Source organism: Rhinatrema bivittatum, chromosome 6, assembly GCF_901001135.1.
Source record: "Rhinatrema bivittatum chromosome 6, aRhiBiv1.1, whole genome shotgun sequence".
Taxonomy (NCBI): domain Eukaryota; kingdom Metazoa; phylum Chordata; class Amphibia; order Gymnophiona; family Rhinatrematidae; genus Rhinatrema; species Rhinatrema bivittatum.
The window spans coordinates 294,839,245-294,858,861 of NC_042620.1; the positions used below are offsets into that span (position 1 = coordinate 294,839,245).

A 19,617-nucleotide genomic window follows, 5' to 3' on the forward strand; every position below is an offset into this window, starting at 1 on the left:
AGAACAGAGGTCAGCATACCTACAGGCTGATGCAATATAGTGTGCTCCACCAAGCACACTGTTTAACCCATAGTTAGATGCAGGTTTTGGATGCATGTCCACACCCCCTTATTCTATAAGGGGATTAGTAGTCCAACCCCCTGTAAAGCTAATAGCGCTCATCACATGCAAATGCATGTTGATGAGGCTATTAGCTATTCTCCAATTAAAAACAAATGTGCGCCTGATGCACACATTTTACCCTCAGAAATTAACACTTGCCCAGAGCAGGTGTTAATTTCTGAGCAGCCAAAAAAGTGCACTGAAAAGCAGAAAATACTGCTATTCTATACTTCCTCCAACTTAATATTGTGGCGCTATTAAGTTGGAGGAACAAAAAGAACTAGAATATTAAAAAAAAAAACATTTTTTAAAAGTCTGGCAGCCATCAGGCTAGGAAAAGGGATGCTCAATTTATTATTGTCCATTTTCCTAACCCATGGCTGTGCACAGGTTAGGAAAATGGATGTTCGTAAAATTGAGCATTCTTTTCCCTAACCCGTTGACAGCCATCTCTCCTAGGCACCCGCTGAAAAGGAGACAGTAGGTGTGCACATTTGTCCCTAATACCTCCTTTTTAGTGCGACTCATTTAAATATTTGATTGCGCGCCCAGGAGAGATGCCTGGGTGTGTGTTAGGAAAACGGGCGCTCAACACTGATTTATTGCATCGGCCTGCTGTTGTTTTAATGCTATATTATTTGTGGTTCAAGGCCACCGCCCATAGTCTTCTGCCAAAGCTGATTTGTCACTGCCTGCCTTGATCTGAATAAAGTTAGACAACCCAAGAACAATTAAAAAAAAAAAAAAAAAAGCGTGATAAAAGAGATTTAATATGTTGAGGGAGGTCCGTTCAACTCCCCATCCATGGTGCCTGGACTAAGCGTAAACTTAAGATAATTTGACTGATGCCTCTGGCTTCCTCCTTGTCAAAGCTCTTGCTTAAGAATGTACTTGGGTTGACAAATCAAAGCCAATATTACCTGTCCAGCTGTTTATTTCTATCTATCTATCTATTTATGTATGTATGTATGTATTTATTTATTTAGGTGCTTCGCTCTTTTGAACTGAACTTTGGCCATAAGGAAGAAAGAAAGCGAGCTTAAGTCCCTCCCGCCCCCAGGGTAGAAATGGAGGAAACATAGGAAAACTGCTCAGGTCTGACTGCTCAGCTTTCCCGTGTGGGAATCGGACTAGTCTAGCAGGAGGCAAGGAAAGAAAATTATCAAGTAAGATATAATGTCACCTTCCTTGTTCTCCTGCTAGACCAGTCATTACCCTAGGGATATACCAGAGCTACTACTCCCTTGGGCGGATGAAAAGAGAGCAGCCCCCGAGATGCTGGCATCAAAAGACTGTGTCTGATCTGGCTAGCACGTCCAGCCTGTAGTGTTTGCTGACACATGCAAGGAAGCCCATGTGGTGGCCCTGAATACGTCTTCTGGTGTCACCCTTGATACTTCCACCCATGATGTTTCCTGGTCCCTGGTAGAGAGCGTCCATAGGCCTCGCAGCACTTCCTTTCTTTCCAAGATATACACTGAACCTATTGCCTCCTTTATCCACCTGGCTAGTGTTGATTTAGAGGCTGAGTTTCCTTTGTGTGGCCCGCCATGCAGCACAAACAGCCTGTCCAATTTCCTGAAAAAGTTCATGACTTTGAGATAGCCTTGCCTCCTAACCTTTAGAAAAAGACTCAAGACTTGGCTGTTTATGCAAGCTTTCCCGGACTTAAATTAATGCATCTCGCCATCAACATATCCAACACAGCAGCTGCACCTTATCTCCTTGTATATAATTTAGTCTCTGCTAAACTATCTTTATTTCCTCTGATCCCAGTTCAATAGTCCTTGTTAATTGTAACTGCTTTCTTCGACATGTTATTTCTGTTTTGATGTATTTATTGCACCCCTGTTTATTTGTAAACCAGCATGATGTGATCGCTTCATGAATGCCGGTATATAAAAACCTTAAATAAATAAATAAATATCCACCTGATATCCAGGTGGTGAAACTCTCTTTCCTGGCTTAGCCTCCTTAAAAGCCGGTAGAGTGATTGTTTGGTTCAGATGAAACAATGTATCATCCAGTAGTGAAAACTAATAGGCACTATGCAAATATAAAGCCATCTAGACACGTTTACCTGTCTTTATAAACCTTTGTGTGGGCCCTCTCGATGCAGTTTCCCATGAAACATAGTCTTCAGTGCTAGGAAAAATAGTGGAAACTATTCTAAAGATCAAAATTGTAGAGCATATAGAAAGACATGGTTTAATGGAACACAGTCAGCATGGATTTACTCAAGGGAAGTCTTGCCTAACAAATCTGCTTTTTTTTGAAGGGGTTAATAAACATGTGGCTAAAGGTGAACCGGTAGATGTGTGTATGGATTTTTAGAAGGCGTTTGACAAAGTCCCTCATGAGAGACTTCTAAGAAAACTAAAAAGTCATGGGATAGGAAGCAATGTCCTTTTGTGGATTACAAACTAGTTAAGACAGGAAACAGAGAGTAGGATTAAATGGTCAATATTCTCAGTGGAAAAGGGTAAACAGTGGAGTGCCTCAGGGATCTGTACTTGGACTAGTGCTTTTTTTTTTTTTTTTTTTACAAAATCTTTTTTTATTAAGAAGATATGCATCTCATATGCAGAACATTATCGTACAAAATACAAGGCTAGAACCAGAGAGAGCGAGTATGCAGTAAAGAGACTGAAACGACAACCATGTTCCCTCCCATTGCCCTGTCATAACCAATAGCATGCAATTCTCCGTTTTGTAAAGAAAGCAACCCACTCATTCCCCGACTCACTCACAGAACAGTGAAACTTCCATCCATCCAACCTTCCAAATCCAAACAGCCCAATCATTTCCTCAGTCATCCTCTCCTTAACCACCCCCCCACCCCCTTCCCTGGGAGACCAGCTAACCTTCATCCATCACACAAACATTTATTTATTTATTTAAAAGTGTTTATATTCCGCTTTTACAAACATAGTTTAATCAAAACGGTTTACAATGTAAAACATAAATAATAAAAACATGAAATTAAAAATTAAAATATGTAAAAAATCAACAAAATAAAATAACAATCGTAACTAGACTAACAACATAATAACAGAAAAGTAATTCAAACATCAAGTGCCTTAGGTACCGCAATTGAAATTACTGGGTGGATGGAGAAGGAGGAAGGAGGGAAGGGGGAAGGTGGGGGGAATATGTGTGATGTGAGTGATGGATCATAAGTATCTTGTGTCTACATTTTTAAATGCAAGTTGAAATAAATTAGTTTTTAAGGATTTTTTAAAATTGTTGTGTGTTTGGAATGTGTCTGAGAATGTCTGGGAGAGAGTTCCAGAGAATAGGCCCGGCCACGGAAAAAGCTCTCTTTCGCGTGATGTCGAGTCTAGCTAAACGGATTGAGGGGATGTCTAAAAGATTTTTTGATACCAGTCAATACATATAGTATTTAGGGATAGAATGGGAGCTGCAAGCATGCAGTACAGTCCCCAAAGTTTCCTTCCTCCTAACCCAGTTGAGCGTGTTTTTGTAGCAAAAGCCCAAAGAATCACACAGCACTGACTATAACCAATTCATCCGATATCCGGCCGCCAGCAGGCTGGTTTGAATGTCTACAGGTAAGAGATAATAGCATTTGGACCAGCTTTCACAGTATTGCTTATCAGGTTTCCTGCAGCTCCTTACACAGTCCATCCACTCCATCTGCATGATAGCTGCCATCCATTGATACCAGGCGGTCACTTGAGGTAACTCAAGAGGATCAATGCAGACTGACAAAACCTCCCTGCAAGCTAAGAGAATATCGAGTCTTCCAAAACGATCATGGGAGGTGGGATATGGTGTCTGGGTCCTTTTCAGCCCCGATATAAGAAGTCTACCTGACTTCGGGAGCTGTCTGTTGATACATCTCACGATGAACTCCAACACTGTAGACCAAAAGGTCGCAAAGCGGGAGCAGGCAAAAAGCCGATGAATCATGGTGCCGGACTCTTGCGTACATTTAATACAGAGCGGTGAAGACAAACGGCCCATTTTGGTCATCCCTGTACCCTCAGAGTAGGCCTCAGGGGCAATGATTTTAGGGCTGATTTGGTGAATCACAGGTTTTTGGGCTTCATCTTTTCCTTGAAAAGAAGACCCCAGTGGAGGCAGTGAGTTCCCCTATTCCTGGGGTCCCCATGGGGAATGGCAGATTTTGCTTTAGTCGGTATCTTTACATAGATACACAGGGGTATTGCTTCTTATCTCCTTCAGTGGTTTACTACCACATTTTTTTCTTAAATGCATTATCCTGGATTCCTCACTGGCAGCTATCAGGCTGTGCTAACCATGACTTCAAATACCTGTCAGTCAAGTAGTAGTAAAGGCCTCCTTATTCACGGATGAAATTTTGTTCCTTTTTTAGTCAGTCAGATGTCTGACTATTCAAGGCCAATGAGAAGCAGGAAAGCCCAGGATCAAGCAGGTGTGGAAACACTATACTGACCAATGATTATCTCAAATAGCAATTAATCCTTCCTGCTCTCTGAAGGAAAAAGTGACCTTATGGCCTTGGATATCATAGGCTCAAGGTCTCACTCCCAGTGTCCAAGTTTCCTATTTCCACATCTTCCCTGAGCATGGTCTGTTCTGCAGGTGCTAGACTCCTGGGCAGTGGACCTGAAAGTAGTACCTTATGTAAAGATTTACGTGCAACTCGCTGAATTTGTACTCCTTACTCCTGGGGGAATTATGTGCAAAAAAACTGAAAATTCAGCAACAAAAATTGAAAATACTGCGCCCACATTTTTCTAAATTCTGCAAAATTCTGCACATTTGTCAAAATAATATTTTTTGTAAATTATTCTGTATTTCAGTGCAATCCAGTATTTTCATGAGAGGAGGTAAACAGGAACAGAAGCAGAGGTCAAAGGAGGATTCACATCTCCATGTGCTCTAGGCCAGGGGCAGCAATCCATGGCACTGGACAGCTGAGCAGACTATGACCCCCGCCCTTACCTGAATCAGAAAGCTAGCTCCAAGCCTCACATGCAGCAGCAGGAGTTGCATTTAACCAAATATCTCCTGCTGCTGTGGGGCCATTCTCACGCAGCAGGAGATGGTTTGGTTAAACGCAACCTCTGTGGCAGACGTCAGTCCACTCAGCTGTCCAGTACCAGGGGGCACATTTATTTTATTTATTTATCGAGTTTTATATACCGTCATTCGGTTTCGCCATCATAACGGTTTACAAGTTTCGATGAATTAAGATATGTTAAAATGTTAGTATGGATATTATGATACAACTTTAAGTTAAGGAATTAGTAAGGTTAAATATGCAATTCGTAAGGTTAAAATATACAGTTTGGATAGTTGCAGGAGGTTATTTAGAACAGGTAAGGTAACATATTCAGGTTTACATGGATGCAGCAGGTTTTATAGTTAAGGTTCCGTTTATAAATTAACATGGTTGAGAGGGATGTATATATAGAGGTCCATTAACATGGTATATCCGTAGGAGGAGGGGTGATTGTCATTGGATGTTTTGGTAGGCTTTGGTGCAGCCAGGTTTTCAGCTCCTTCTTGAAGGTTTTTAGGTTAGGTTGTGTCCTTAGTTCGGTTGGGAGTGAGTTCCAGAGTCTGGGGCTTCAGAGGGATATGGCTCTTTCGCAAATTGAGTTCAGTTGGTTGGATCGTACAGGTGGTAATTTCAGAAGGCCTTTGTTGGTTGAGCGGAGGTTTCGTGGTAGTGAATGGAGTCTTATTACTGTACCTAACCAGTTGGTTTGTTCTTCGTGTAATAGTTTGTGTAGTAAAGTTAGTATTTTATACTCTATTCGGAATTTTATCGGGAGCCAATGGGATCTAAGGACTGGAGTAATATGCTCATGTTTTTTGTTCCTGTTAGGATTCTGGCGGCTGTGTTTTGTAGGACTTGGAGTGGGCGGATGGTGGAGTGTGGTAAGCCGAATAACAAGGAGTTGCAATAGTCCAGGTTGGAGAAAATGAAGTTGTCTGGTGATAGGAAGGGTTTTAGTCGTCTTATTGTTAGTAATTTGTGGTATCCTTCCTTGATTTTCGTAGCGATATGGTTTTTGAAGGATAGTTCATTGTCAATGATGACCCTTAAGTTGTGAGCATGGGTGACAGGGGAAATTGCTGTTTTTTGGTTTTCTATGTTGAGCGGAGGTGGGGGTGATGGGTTGTTTTTTCTATCCAGGATAATTATTTCTGTCTTTTCGATGTTTATGATTAGTTTCATGCTGGTGAGGAATTGTTTTATGTTGGTAAGATACATGGCTGTTTTTTGGTTTGTTTCTTCTAGTGTGTTATGTATCGGGATTAGTATTTGTATATCGTCCGCATAAAGGAAGTGTGTCAGCCCAAGATTAGTTAGAAATTGACATAATGGAAGAAGGTAAATGTTAGTGTTGCAGATAATGCTGAGCCTTGTGGAACTCCAGTGTTTAGGTTTTTTTTCTTCGATAGGGTGTTGTTGATTATTACTTGGTAATTTCTGTGTGATAGATAAGACGAAAACCATTGTAGAGTTATCCCAGTTGATCCTATTTCAGTTAGACAATCGAAGGATTGTGTGGTTTACTGTATCAAATGCAGCTGATAAGTCTAGGAGGATTAGTAAGTAGCTTTGGCCATTGTCAAAGCCTCTGAGCACGGTGTCATTTACTGAGAGGAGTAGTGTTTCTGTGCTCAGGTGTTTCCTGAAACCAAATTGTGTAGGGAATAGGATGTTCCTTTCTAGGTGGTCGGTGAGTTGGGAGTGGACGATCTTCTCAATGATTTTGGCGATGAATGGTGTTATATATGGGTCGGTAGTTTAGTGGGTTGTCTAGGTCGAGGTTGCTCTTTTTTAGGATGGGTTTAATAATTGCTGATTTTAAACAGGGTAATTTCCTTCTGAGAGTGATAAGTTAATGTCGTATATAGTTTTGGTAAGTGATATTTCGATCGCTTTGATCGTTGGTTTGGGGATGCTGTCGATGGGGTGATTTGCTGGATTCATTTTTTTGATTATTGATTGGATTTCCAGTGAGGAGGCTGGATCAAATTTGGACCAGCTAGGTGTTTTGTTTAATTTGTATTTTGATGTTTTGAGTGTTTCCGCTGAGATTGTTGTTGATTTAAGTTGTTGATTTTTCTCCTTAAAGAATTCTGCAAATTCATTGCTTCTGTTAGGTGAGGTTTTCTGTTCATTAGGGGGTTTGGTGAGGTTTTGTACAATGGAGAATAGCATTCTGGGGTTATGTTGGAATTTATTTATTTTGTGTGAGTAGAATTCCTTCTTAGCATTATGGATAAGTTTTTGTAGTATGTTAAGTGTGTTCGATAGGCTGTAAGAAGTGGGATTGTTTTATTCTTACCCAGGCTTTCTCTCTTCTTCTGAATTCGCGTTTGGCTGATCTGGTGCTGTCTTTGTACCATTGATTCTGGTGTTTTGGGGGTTTTTTTTAAATAGTTTTTTTTGATAGTGGGGTTTATATTGTCCGAGATTGATTTTGTAATGTTGAGCCAGGTGGTTGTGGCCTTTTCAGCGTTAGATAGGTCTATGTTAGTGAGTTCGAGTTGCAGTTTTTCTTAGAGCATTTAAGTATTGAAAGGAGGGCGGTAAGTGATCGCCATGGGTAGGTTTTTTTTTCTGTTGTAAGTTTGGATTTGTAGGACTGAATTAGAGAGTTGATCTTACCATGGTATTTCAGTTATATTTGTGTGTTATGTAGACCAGGTGTCGGTATTAATAAAGACAAGGTCTAGGGTGTGATCTGCTTTGTGTGTTGGGCCAGTGATGATATGTTTTAGTCCCATAGTTGAAAGTGCTTCTGTGATTGTCGCACATGTGGGTGAGTGGGGGAAGGTGTCCATGTGGATGTTGAAGTCCCCTAAAATAATGATGGGCTTATTTAGTGTTAGATTGGTCATAAAGAATTCTATTAGTGGGGAGCAGTTCTGGTCTAATGAGCTGGGGGGTGGGGGCAATAAACAAGGCAGATTTGCTGTTTTGCAGAATTGAATAGTGCAATTTCTAGTGGTGAACATATGTTTGTTGGGAGTAATGTCATCTGTAGGTTTTTTTTGTTTTTTTTTATGATTAACATTAGTCCTCCACCTTTCTCTTTTGGCCTAGGGATTGAGAAAGTTCTATAGTTGGGGCTTATTAATCTGGTTGATTAAGACGGAGTCTGTGTTTTTTATCCATGTTTTGGTGATTGCTATGAAATCTGGTTTTGAATCGTCAAGTAGGTCTGTGAGTATGGAAATATTTTTCACTATGGATTGGGCGTTAAAGAGTAGGAATGATAGTAGGATGTAGCTGCTGTACAAGATCTTGTTGTGTGTAATGTTTGAGTGCTGGTACTCGCGTCTTTTCTTTGGTTGTCATATTTCTTTGAGTGCAGTTTCAATGTATTGTTCTTTTTTGTTGGTGCTGTTGTCGTAGTAGATTGGGATTGGGTGGTTAGTCATTCTTGATACGGTGCTGTAAGGGAACAAAAATAGTCTGAGTTAAGATTGTGCCCTAAGGTTCGCACTAAGGGGTGCACAAGGGGGGGTGGGGGTGGGCCAGCGTCAGCTTTACAGGCTTTTTCAGTCCCCTTGTTGATGTCGTGGCTGTGGGCATGACCTGCTGCCCAGGGGGGAGGTGGCGCAGTGGTGCACCCGATGTCCTCCTTCTGTGTCGGGAGGGGGGGGGGGTGTCTCCGGGGAGAGGAGATGTCAAAAGCTGCAGACCTCTGGCTCAAAACAAATGGAAATATGAATCCCCCTTGGCCTCTGCCCCTGACCCCATTCACCTGCTTTCCCCTCATACCTCGAGCCCCCTCTAGAAACACTCTCCCCTTCCCCTCCCTCTCCCCCCTCTCGCTTCCCCCTCCCACTCTTCATTCTTTCTTCCCCTCCCTCTTCCTCCCCTCCCTCTTTCCCTCTCCCTATCTCTCCCTCTCTCCTCCCTTCTCTCCAATTGTAGGGTCCTGGCCTTTGCACAGTGCAGCTTGCTAACTTCCGGGGTGCCACGCTGCCTCTGCTTTCCATGTGGGAACCTCGCCTGCAATACCTCCACTCTCCATGCGCATGCCTGTGCCGCAGTGGTTCCACTCTCCATGCACGGCAAACCTTGCTCATGCTGCGATGCTTCCAGTTTTCATTCCTCTTCCGGCAAAGCATTTGGCTGTGGTGGATTCTGCGAGGTGAGGGAGGAAATCTACATGAAGGTAGAGGCTGCAGTGGATTCTTCGAGGTGAGGGAGGAAATCTGTGGGAAGGGGGAGAATTCTGCGCAAATTCTGCGTTCTGCAGTAGCGCAGAATTCCCCCAGGACTAGGAGACTCCTCTTGGGGGATATTCAGTAGCCCAGTGTTGCAAGGTTATTTTAACTCTCAATAGGAAGGTTATAAGGAGCCTGAGCAGCTGGATTTTCAGCTGCCTCCTTGTGAGCTTTGTAGGTTGAGAAAGGAGTTATGATCTGTGGCAGCTAAAGCAGGGACAAGAATGCTAATGATGAACCAACAGGTCTAGTTCTGGTCCTCAGCCTAGCCATCAGTATTCCAGAAATCTAGCTTCTAGTTCAGAAGGAGCCCAGGTGATAATGGTCAATGTAACATCATTAGCTGATGTGAATAAACTGAGGGAAGTAGTAGCCCTTAGGACCCTGGTGAGTCAGATTTTGTCTGGGACAGAGCTCTCCTGCAAGTCCTAGCAGCAGCTCACATGCCCAATGGTTTTCATACAGGCAAATATTTTGAGCGGACACTTTTGAGACCCTGAAGTATAAAGACTGGCAGAAATGGCCTTTGCCCTACTAGGGATCAGGCAGGGTGCTTCCATGAGTGTATTTCAGATTTGCATTGTGAAGCTCCAAGATGAGCAGCCGAAAAAGGAAAGCAGGAGCCGGGGGGGGGGGGTTCGGGTATCCTGATAATATCGTGATTGACATCCAGTCTTTGGCTTGTGTTTCCGCTTGAAGCTTGGATATTCCCTAAACTGAGTTCTGAAGGTGCATACAAGGGTGCTCCTTCACCTTTTCCCCTAGCCAAATAATTCTTCCCTAGAACAGTTGGCTTCCTAGTGCCTGGTCTGGATGGAGCTTTGATACATCCCACTTGTCTGGACTGGTTTGACATGCACGATAAGGAAGGTGAAATATAAACTTCTCTCTTAATTTCCTTTTCTTTAGTCCTGCCAGACTAGTGCATAACCCACTCAAGGAAGCCATGGCGATCAAGGGCTCTGTCTGATAGATTCAGAAATCTAACGGTGAGTACATTGTTATCCACGCTGAAAGCAGCTGGCCTAATTGTGAGCTAAGAGTAGGGATTCTTATTCCTGGGTTAACCATGGAGGGAAGTCTTTTGGTTGTATCATAACCCATTGGTCTGGCAGGATTAAAGGAAAGGAAATTAACAGGTAAGTTTAAATTTAACCTTGCCTGATGAATGGAGGACCAGGACTCACACACAAAATGGGTACAGATGATGTGGTGCATCATCGTTTTTGTCTCCACTCCTCATCATCTTTGGATTAGTTGATTGGTTTATTAAAAGTATCACAACCTGCAATGGATCTTGATTTATCTGCAAGTCTTTGGAAAAATATGCAAGTTTCTGCTTATGCTGAGCTCAGATTTGCTAATTTATGAAAATTCCTTTACAAACAGTCTGCCAAATGTTTACTTACAACCTAATTTTTATGGGCATATATTTTGCAGTTGCCATTTTGTTCATGACTAGGACATAGTATGCCAGGATTAATCCTTTTACACTGAAACTTAAGCCTCTGATTCTCATATACTGCAGTCTGAGCCCATGGCACTAGAGACTGACCTCTTTGTTCATGATGTTTTTCTTGACATTTAATTATTTTAATGGACGTGTGTGTTGCATGTTTTTTTGTTTTTTGTTTTTTTTTAACTGACTTTTTCATTAAATTTGCTGCTAGTTGGCAACCCTGGCTTAGCTCCTATGTTACACCTCACTTTGGAGTACATATTTAAAAAAAAAAAAAAAAAAAAAAAGTGCAATATTTTTCCCATCATCCTTATTAGCTTGTGGATGATGAATGAGAAATGAGAATTTAGCAACTGTTAGCTTCCTGAATGGGTTTTTATTACCTTAACCATATCAGAGTTGAGCTATTTCTAATGAACCATAAAGTACAGAAAAAAGAAAATAAACTGATTTTATTTTGTTGTTTAGAGCCACTGAGTGGATTTCGATTGAACATTAGTCACTTACTGTGCACAGCCATACTTTTTGAAAGTATCTTTAGAAAAAAAAGAGGCAATAAGGCAACGGCACAGCAGGTGGTTAAACTGAGTTACTCGCACGCTCGCTCTCATTCTAAACATTGCAAAAGCCCATGTGCATAATCCATGTGGCCTCTTTTCATTGCTGCTGTTCTATTAGTTTGCCCTACATTATGGGTGAGGGTGAGAACCAACAGTGGCATTGGATTAGTGGGTTTGAGCTGAGCCCACAACTGTTCTGCAATTCTGGGCCCCCAGCGGTTTAATAAATGCAGGTGCTGTCCTGCAGGTCACTCAAGTTCATGCTACATGCATGCCATTTTAATTATCAAGACCTTTGTTAATGTATGGAAGATAGTGTGATTCTTTCACTTTCTGATGCTGTACCTACACAAGATAACGGCCATCCAAAATGTCTGCAACAAAAGGCATACAAGAGAGGATGAAAAAACTGGAAGAATGCACAAGGGATTGCAACATCAGTTTCAGTGCTAAAAGAAAAAGTATAAATTGAATTTACAGACACAAAACTACTAGTAATGGGTTTTAAAATGACAATAACTGGAAACTGTTAAACAAGAAAGAAATCTAGGAGTCTTCATCTAAACTGATCTGAAGGGAGCCAGTTAATGTAATAAGATGGAAAAAGTTACCACTATGCGTAATAGGAAAAGGTATCCGCAGTAGAAAGGAAGTGATATTGCTGTAATATAGATCACTGGAAACCATACATTTTTATTGACAGTGAAAGGATGACGGAAGTTTAGAGAGACACATACACACTCCCTATAAAGAAAGGCTAAAGACAATCAAAATGTACTTGGTAGAGAAAAGAAAAGGGGGAATATGATAGAAACGTTTGCATATTTGATAGGCTTCTAAGGAATGTGGAATTGACATTCTTTTCTATGGACAAAGATAAAGGGTCGGGGGAAGCAGAAAATATTTCTTTACTGAGAGGGTGCTAGATGCCTGCAGAGGAGGCAGGAAACAAGTGAAGTGACAAAATCCAAACGTGCTTGGGGCAGATATAGAGGACAATAGTAGGGACACGTTTAGGATGTTGCAGTATTGCAAATGATCCATCTTTCATTCCCTTCAGAGCAGAGGCTAGGGGAGAGCAGACAGAGAGCAAATAAAGGAAACGCAACCCAGCAGTTCCTGAGGCCACAGGGTACAACTCCTCAAGTCAGCCAGATTGCTTTCAAGATGGTAGTGACCATATGCCGTCCAGGAATGGGGATCTAGGCTGCTGGAATGTTTGAGCTACAGTGTCACTAGATTTTGGTAGCTGTATGGATTTGTTAATTCTATTACTTCAGGCACTTACCAACATTAAAAATTCCTTATTAATCTATATTTGTTTTATATTTATTGCAGTTTATAAATACACAATATGTAAAAATTAAACAAAGAATGCTTCAGAAACATCAGATCCAATTACATAAAAAAAACAAATATCAATATATTCTTGTATGACTCTTCTTTCCAAAAATGCATAAAACTACAATAAAACGGCAATAATCATAATACTCATCATAAAAAGATTTGCAACAGGTACAGAACAGAACTAAGACATGCAAAAAAGAAATTCAAATTCCGGTGTCACTTCAGTGACAGAACAACAAATTCCCTTCACTGCCAAACACTTTGTGAAGAAACATAAAACCTACCAACCCCCCCCCCCCCCCCCCCAAAAAAAAAAACTAGAACCTTAACGTAGACTGCTACAACTTCCTACAGAGAAACTAGATGCTAGCCAAAATACTGCACCTCTGTTATACAGGGGACTACAAATTAGAAACAAACTTGCAGGCAAAACTGAAATGGAAAGCCAGAGAAACCAGACTCTGTGAACACTGGAATACTGAAGAAAACCTATGTGGCCAGTAAGTGCGAGATCAGCAAAGAGAAGTGCTAGCTGTGCAAGTTTTGAATACCGTGGTCAGGCACATGAGGAGCAGCAGTAGAACAGGCTCCACCTTTTGCTACCAATGGGGAGCCTGCCCGGATGTGTGCATGTGTACGTACATGAATGGAAGCCTGCCTGAGGAGTTGGGGGCACATGAATGGGAGCCTACCTGAGGGGGTGTGTGTGTGAGAGAGAGCATGTGGGAGAACTTGTGTATGTGGGAGCCTGCATGTATACGTATATATCGAAGTGGGAGCAGGAGCCTGCGTGTGAGAGCATGTGATAATGAGAGCCTGCATGCGTGGGAGTGGGAGCCTGTTTTAAAGAGAATGTGCGAGCCTATATGTGTGTGTGGGAGTGGGAGCCTGTGTGTAGGTGAGAGCATGGAAGAGTGGGATCCTGTGAGAAAAAGTATGTTAAATATATATATATACACGGTATTCAAAACTCGCACAGCTAGCACTTCTCTTTGCTGATCTCGCAATGCATGAGATCAGCGTAGAGCACTTACTGGCCACATAGGTGTGGAATGCGCAGGGGACGGCACACATGGAGGCGTAGAAGAACGGGTGTCTTTCTTTGACTGCCGGCCTCCTACTCCTCGGCAGCCTCGTGGGCCTGTTCCTCTTCTTGGCCACGGTGGGATGGGATCTACCGGTGGCCTCGCAGACCTCCTCTTCTGCTCGCCCAGCACGTCAGCTGTGGCCCTGTGACAAGGCCTTTCTTGGGCTGCCGGGCAACGCTGATTGGGTGGACCACGGCATAAAGTGGGAGCCCACCCGTGGTTATGCCACTGATGTATATCAAGTTGTGAAGGAAGCTACCAACTGGATCCTCTGTTAAGAAGGGTTGCTATAATGACTGGTCTAAATGGGAGGAGGAAAAGGTTTAAAAATAAGGGAAAAATACAGAAAACTGCAAATGAAGACTTATAGCACTATATGGTCAGAAGAGAGATGCTAGACCCAGAAAAACATTTCCAGGGGTTATTGTAATGATTGATTACATTTTGTCAAGTCTTAATGCTTGATGATTAAGAATTAGCAAATTTAAAAATACTTAAAATAGTTTCTTGAGAGTTTCTAGAAGTTTAGTTTTAAGAGAGAAGAAATGTGTTGAATAATGTGTAAGGCCTCTCACTTCCTGGGGTATCTGATAAGAAACTGTACATTTCTTAAGGTGAATGAGAAGAACAAAGTATATGCGCTGAAATATGTCCTCATCTTCCTTGTTCTCTTGATGCCTGCTAAGTCCCTAATTACAGATGAAATATCCCTGGGAGTCGGCTAGGTTTAAAGAATGCAGGCAGAAGGGGCCTTTAATGAACGAAATGTGTAGACTTTTGACATAACAGCTATTTAGATCTGTGTTTGCTTTACCTTCATACATTTTACTTCTCATTTTGGATTTTATTTTAACTGTCTCTTTCTGTTCTGTGTTTTTTTTCCCCCTCATTTACATTTTAGTTTTTGAGTGGTCAAGTATTTGTAAGCATTTGTGTGGAGCAAGAAGACTCAAGATGACTTCCACAAGTAATGACTGCCTTTATATTCCTTCCTCTGGACCTGGGGCTGTCTCTTTCATATCTCTGGGGAAGGGGGTCCTGCTGAATGATGTGGTAGTTACCTTTTCTTTCTGGGATTCTTTACATTTTCCATAGAGCTAGAGCTGAAAAACCAAGGCACACTCAGAACGCTTCTGGAAAGCCAGTACTCCAGTCAAAATGTAGACTGAAAAATGCCAAAGTGTTTATATTTATTTGTGGTATACAATATGCTTATGATGCAGGGTTCATTTCAGAAAAGCTTTCAAGTTGGATAATGTTTCCCCATGATGGCGATGTTTGGGGGATCACCTGTGAAAATCTGAGGGTCAAGATAAAAGAATGTTAGACTAATGGAGAAATACATGACATAAGGGTAGAAAAATATTTAGGGAACTGAGATGGCAGGCGTGCCTTCAACCAACTTTTTTATATGTAATAATGCTCCCACCTGGCCACTGTTTCACCTGAATGGCTGCTTCAGGAAGTAATTCTTCTGCCTTCCACTGCCTGTCAAAGTGACAGTGTGTCTATTTTACAAACAAACGCCTACAGACCCCAAACTAAAGCCAAGTAAATTGGAATTGCTTGATACGTATTAAGGCTGCAGGCTCAATTGAACAATCTTTGTTGCTTCCGGAGACTTTCTTAATTTTTAAAGATAAAAAAAATGTTGGTATAATAAAATGTAAATGGGAAGGGTAGGTGCATACCATAAAAAAACCCAGGTTTTTCTGATCTGTGGTTTTGCTCTCTACCCAGTCAGTGAGAATTGCCTTGTATTTGGCATCTGAAGTCTTTTCCTCCTTACAAACTTTTTTTTTGTGTGTGCAATGTGCTTTAAACATTAGTGGTGCACAGCTTTTTGGATTCCACCCTTTCATCTTCCTTTCTTTCTGCTCCAGCATTCCTAAGAATGCTTTTTGTATCTCTTCTAGCAGTGGATCTTGTTGGCATTTAACAGTTTTCTCTCTCCCAATCTAATCCTGTGGTGATGCTCCCCCTGCCAGAAGGCATTTCCTGCTCTTCTGGAAATCCCTACCACTATTCTTCAGGTGTGTTCGTTTACAGTGGGCCTTCATCTTCATCTCTTTCTCTCTTTCAGTTGCTTTGGTGGGACGACTTTACTGCCCAAAAATAAAGGAATTGTCTAGTGGTAGTTTGAGGGATGTATCTAACTCGCAGCTCTTACTGAACATAGCCCCACCATAATCCAGTTACTTCTCATTTTGTGGGATCTTCTAGGAGGAGCAGGGAGAGATTTTGCGTATCAGGGGAGGCCCATTTAATTCTAACCGTTTCTGACTTGAGCTGAGCAAATCTGCGATACCCGCTCGGAGAGTTAGATACAGGCTACCGTGGGTCACGCCGTGGCTCTCTCACTGCCTGTGCATTTAGTCTAAAGAGCCTCTTTAATATCATCATATGCTCTCTGTCTGTGGTTATACTGTGAGCTCTCTTCCTCATGGCCATTTAGCCACCACATGAATCACTGCAATAATTATTTTATACTATAATAAAATGTAGTCTGCCAAAAAATTCTTTGGATATCGCCTCTGATATGACTTGTTACCTCCCCAAAGCTGAGAGGTTTTCTTTCCTGCTCGGGATGCTACTGTTATATGCAAGAAAAGGATTTCCAGGTCAGAAAGGGTAGCATTCGAGGGGGGGGGGGGGGGAGCACGTTCCAGTGCCACCAGATAAAGCATTTTGTGAGTGTGCTGTTCCTGGAGAGACAGTGAAAGCTCTCTTCTCTGGTCTGAAGCATGTGTCGTCCCTGGTACTTGCTGTAGAATAGAAGAGGCGGTGTTTAATTTCTGAGGAGATGCTTGGAAGGCCTCTCTGAATTTACTTGTTTGTCTTGTTTTCTGGAACTGAAGAACAAAAGATGTCTAAGAATAAGGATGACGCCCCTCATGAGCTGGAGAGTCAGTTTGTGCTGCGCCTGCCACCGGTAAGAGACATTCGCTCCCTGCTCTGCACTTTGAGATACTTACAAAGGATTGCTCTGTGCTCATATGGCTTGGAGACTAGTGCAGTGCTCCAGAGGGGGGGGAAAAAACAAACAGGACAAGAAAGAGACTTACAAGAAAGATCTGTACATGAAGAAGTAACCATGTAATATTTATGTAATGTGCTGCATCCCCAGCCCCTCAACGCCATGCTATACACTGGGCACTTCAAGGTCCCCAGTTGAAAGTGCTGTTGAGGAATCATTCGTGCAGCCAGATCCTATATATTCTGCACACATGCTGTAAATACAATCAGTTCCATGCAGGCTTGGGCACGCAGTTGAAATTGTCATACCTTGGATGTTAAGTCTGACTTGAGCTATAGCCAAACTTTTGTTAGGATTAGCATAGGTTAGTTGAGGTAGTCCAGCATGCGAGTCATTGGTTCATTGCTGTATTTTGAGAGGGAAGGGCCTTCTGAATTGGAGGGTGGTTGATGAAGTACACTGATGTGTTGCCTGATTTTTAGGCTTTATTCTAATTCTCTTCAGGAGTATGCTTCCACTGTGAGAAGAGCAGTGCAATCTGGGAATGTCAATCTGAAGGACCGACTCACCATTGAGTTACATCGTGAGTAAACCAGACTGCCACATTTATTCTTTCACTCTGAGCATTCAGTGATGGAGTCATTTGTGAAAACAAAACCTCTTGAATTACTGTTGTGTGACTTTTTTTTTTTTTTTTTTTTTTAATAACTTCCAGGTCCATGAGTTGTGTGGGTTTTTTTTTTTTTATTTTTTTCAGCCTGGGCCCACAGAGTATCTCATGCTTCTGCTCAACACTTGTCAACAAAGTGTTGAAGCAATAGATACACAGCCTTGTGTTTAGGGACTGTATCCATTGGTGTGGGTAATTTTTACATGAGATTAGGGGGTTAAACTTGGGTAACCAGTAAAGTCATTCCCTGTATGAACTCGGATCAGTCCAGACTGCTGGGTTTTGCCTCCCTTCCAGCAGATGGAGACAGAGAAAAACTTGAAGAGCACCCCCTCTTAACCTGGTGTGCCACCTGCATCTCCTCAGTATTTCTCTGTCTCCAGCAGATGGAGATGGCAAACCCGGTGGTCTTTCCCTGTGTTTCAGAGGTTAAGACAATCTCTCCTAAAATAAATAAATTAATTAATTAATCAGAATCAGTTAGGATCAAGCAGGACAAACAGGCACAATCTCCCAGGGGGTAGGCAGGTCCTAGTGGGGACATCCTCCCTGGTAGTGTTATGTTTTAACTTGGGGTGTGGGCCCTTGGGTCATGGAGAGAGCTGACTCCACCCACCGGGAGGAGCCCTGTGGGGACTCTCCATGACAGGCAGGGTCTCAGCAGTGATGGACACAAGAGTCATAGAATATTTATTATACAGCAAAGAGGAATCCGAGGAGCGGGTTTGTAAACGCAGTCCTGGAATTAGAAGACCTGGGATGGATTCTCCGGTAGTGGTCCACAGTGCAGGGTGACCTGGGGAATCCTTGCTTCTTGATAGGCCTTGTGCGTGGTAGCTCCGGTAGTTGTGCGCAGCACGGGGTAGGCCGGAGGCAGATGTAGGTAACTGGTACAAGACGGCGTGAATCCGGTAGTGGTCCACAGAGTGGGGTAACAAGGAAAGTACTTGCTTCTGGTATACCTTGTGCATTGTAGCTCCGGTAGTGGTCCGCAGCGCAGGGTAGGCCAGAGGTAGGTGTTGGCAATTGGCGCAAGACAGCGTGGATCTGGTAGTGGTCCACAGAGTGGGGTAACCCGAGGATCCACACAGCAAGATAGACGTGGTACTGTAGAGTAGATCTTGTACTCACAATGCAGTAAAGAATTCGTAGTAGCAGCAGCAGGGATCCGATGCAGGAGAAAACTCACTTAGCTGGTGAAGGTGAGACAGGCAGAAGAGGCTTTCTGAGGAGGCCCCTGAGGAGCGGGTACCTGAGTCACTCAGCCTGGAATGCAGGAACAGCGATGTGAAGCGTCTCAGAGTAAAGGAATTAAGCAATATGGAATCCTTGCTAACTCGTAGGTAGGAAAGTGCAGTAGGTTTAAATACACGTAGGCAGTGACATCATGCGGAGGGGACGCCACCGAGGTTCCCGCCATGATGCGCACAAGAAGGAGGTAGGCGTGCGCGTGCCCTAGACCACACCAGAATCAAGATGCGACCGGGATCGCCCTTGCCATCCCGGGAACGCCAGGGAGATTGGCGTGCAGAGGCAGCCATCTGAGCTACTGGGCAAAATGAGGTGAGCAGCAAAAGGCAACAGGTAGTAGGTTTGAGGAGCTGGGGTTGGTGACCCCGTGGGGCTCCTGAATGGTAAGGCACCCGGGGTGATACCGGGTGTCCGGTCCCTCCTCCCTCCCCCTCCCCCTTTTATCCCCGTCCCGGTCAAATTATTGAGCTACTTTCAGAGCCAGCTGAATCTCGGATAGACTCCTTACCATCACTTATCACATTGCATCATATATCAAGCATGTAGAAATGCAGAATGCTGCGCTATAAATATACACAGCACTGTACAGATAAGACATAAATAGTCCCTGTTCTGCGGAGCTTACAGTCTAGTCAAGACAGGCAAAAGATAGAGAATGAAAGTCTCAAAGATAGATTAATAGGTGAAATTTAAGTGAACACAGGGCCCATTTAATTTAATTCTTACCCATAATCTGGCATTATACTTTGAGCTCTGCAGCTCTAAAAGGTCTGGGAGGGAAAATCCATAAAACTACTGCAATAACATTACTTTTTAAAAGGAGAGACTATGAAAGATGAGAAAACTATTTGGAAGAAAACTAAAAGGAATAGTTACAAGGGTTTAAAGTCTGTATGAGGCATGGAGATTGTTTAAAAACATTATTTTGGAAGCCCAGATAACATGTATGCCAC

General features: G+C 42.7%; 1 protein-coding gene across 1 annotated transcript in view; it reads left to right on the forward strand.

Moving 5' to 3' along the window:
- The window catches only part of TAF7L (TATA-box binding protein associated factor 7 like), a 62,996-nt gene that overhangs the window by 1,260 nt on the left and 42,119 nt on the right, over positions 1 to 19,617 (forward strand). Inside the window, 4 exon segments of the mRNA XM_029607379.1 lie at positions 10,222 to 10,301; positions 14,668 to 14,733; positions 16,625 to 16,698; positions 17,248 to 17,326. Of these exon segments, the coding sequence (XP_029463239.1) occupies positions 14,721 to 14,733; positions 16,625 to 16,698; positions 17,248 to 17,326 (166 nt within the window). The 5' untranslated portion in view covers positions 10,222 to 10,301; positions 14,668 to 14,720.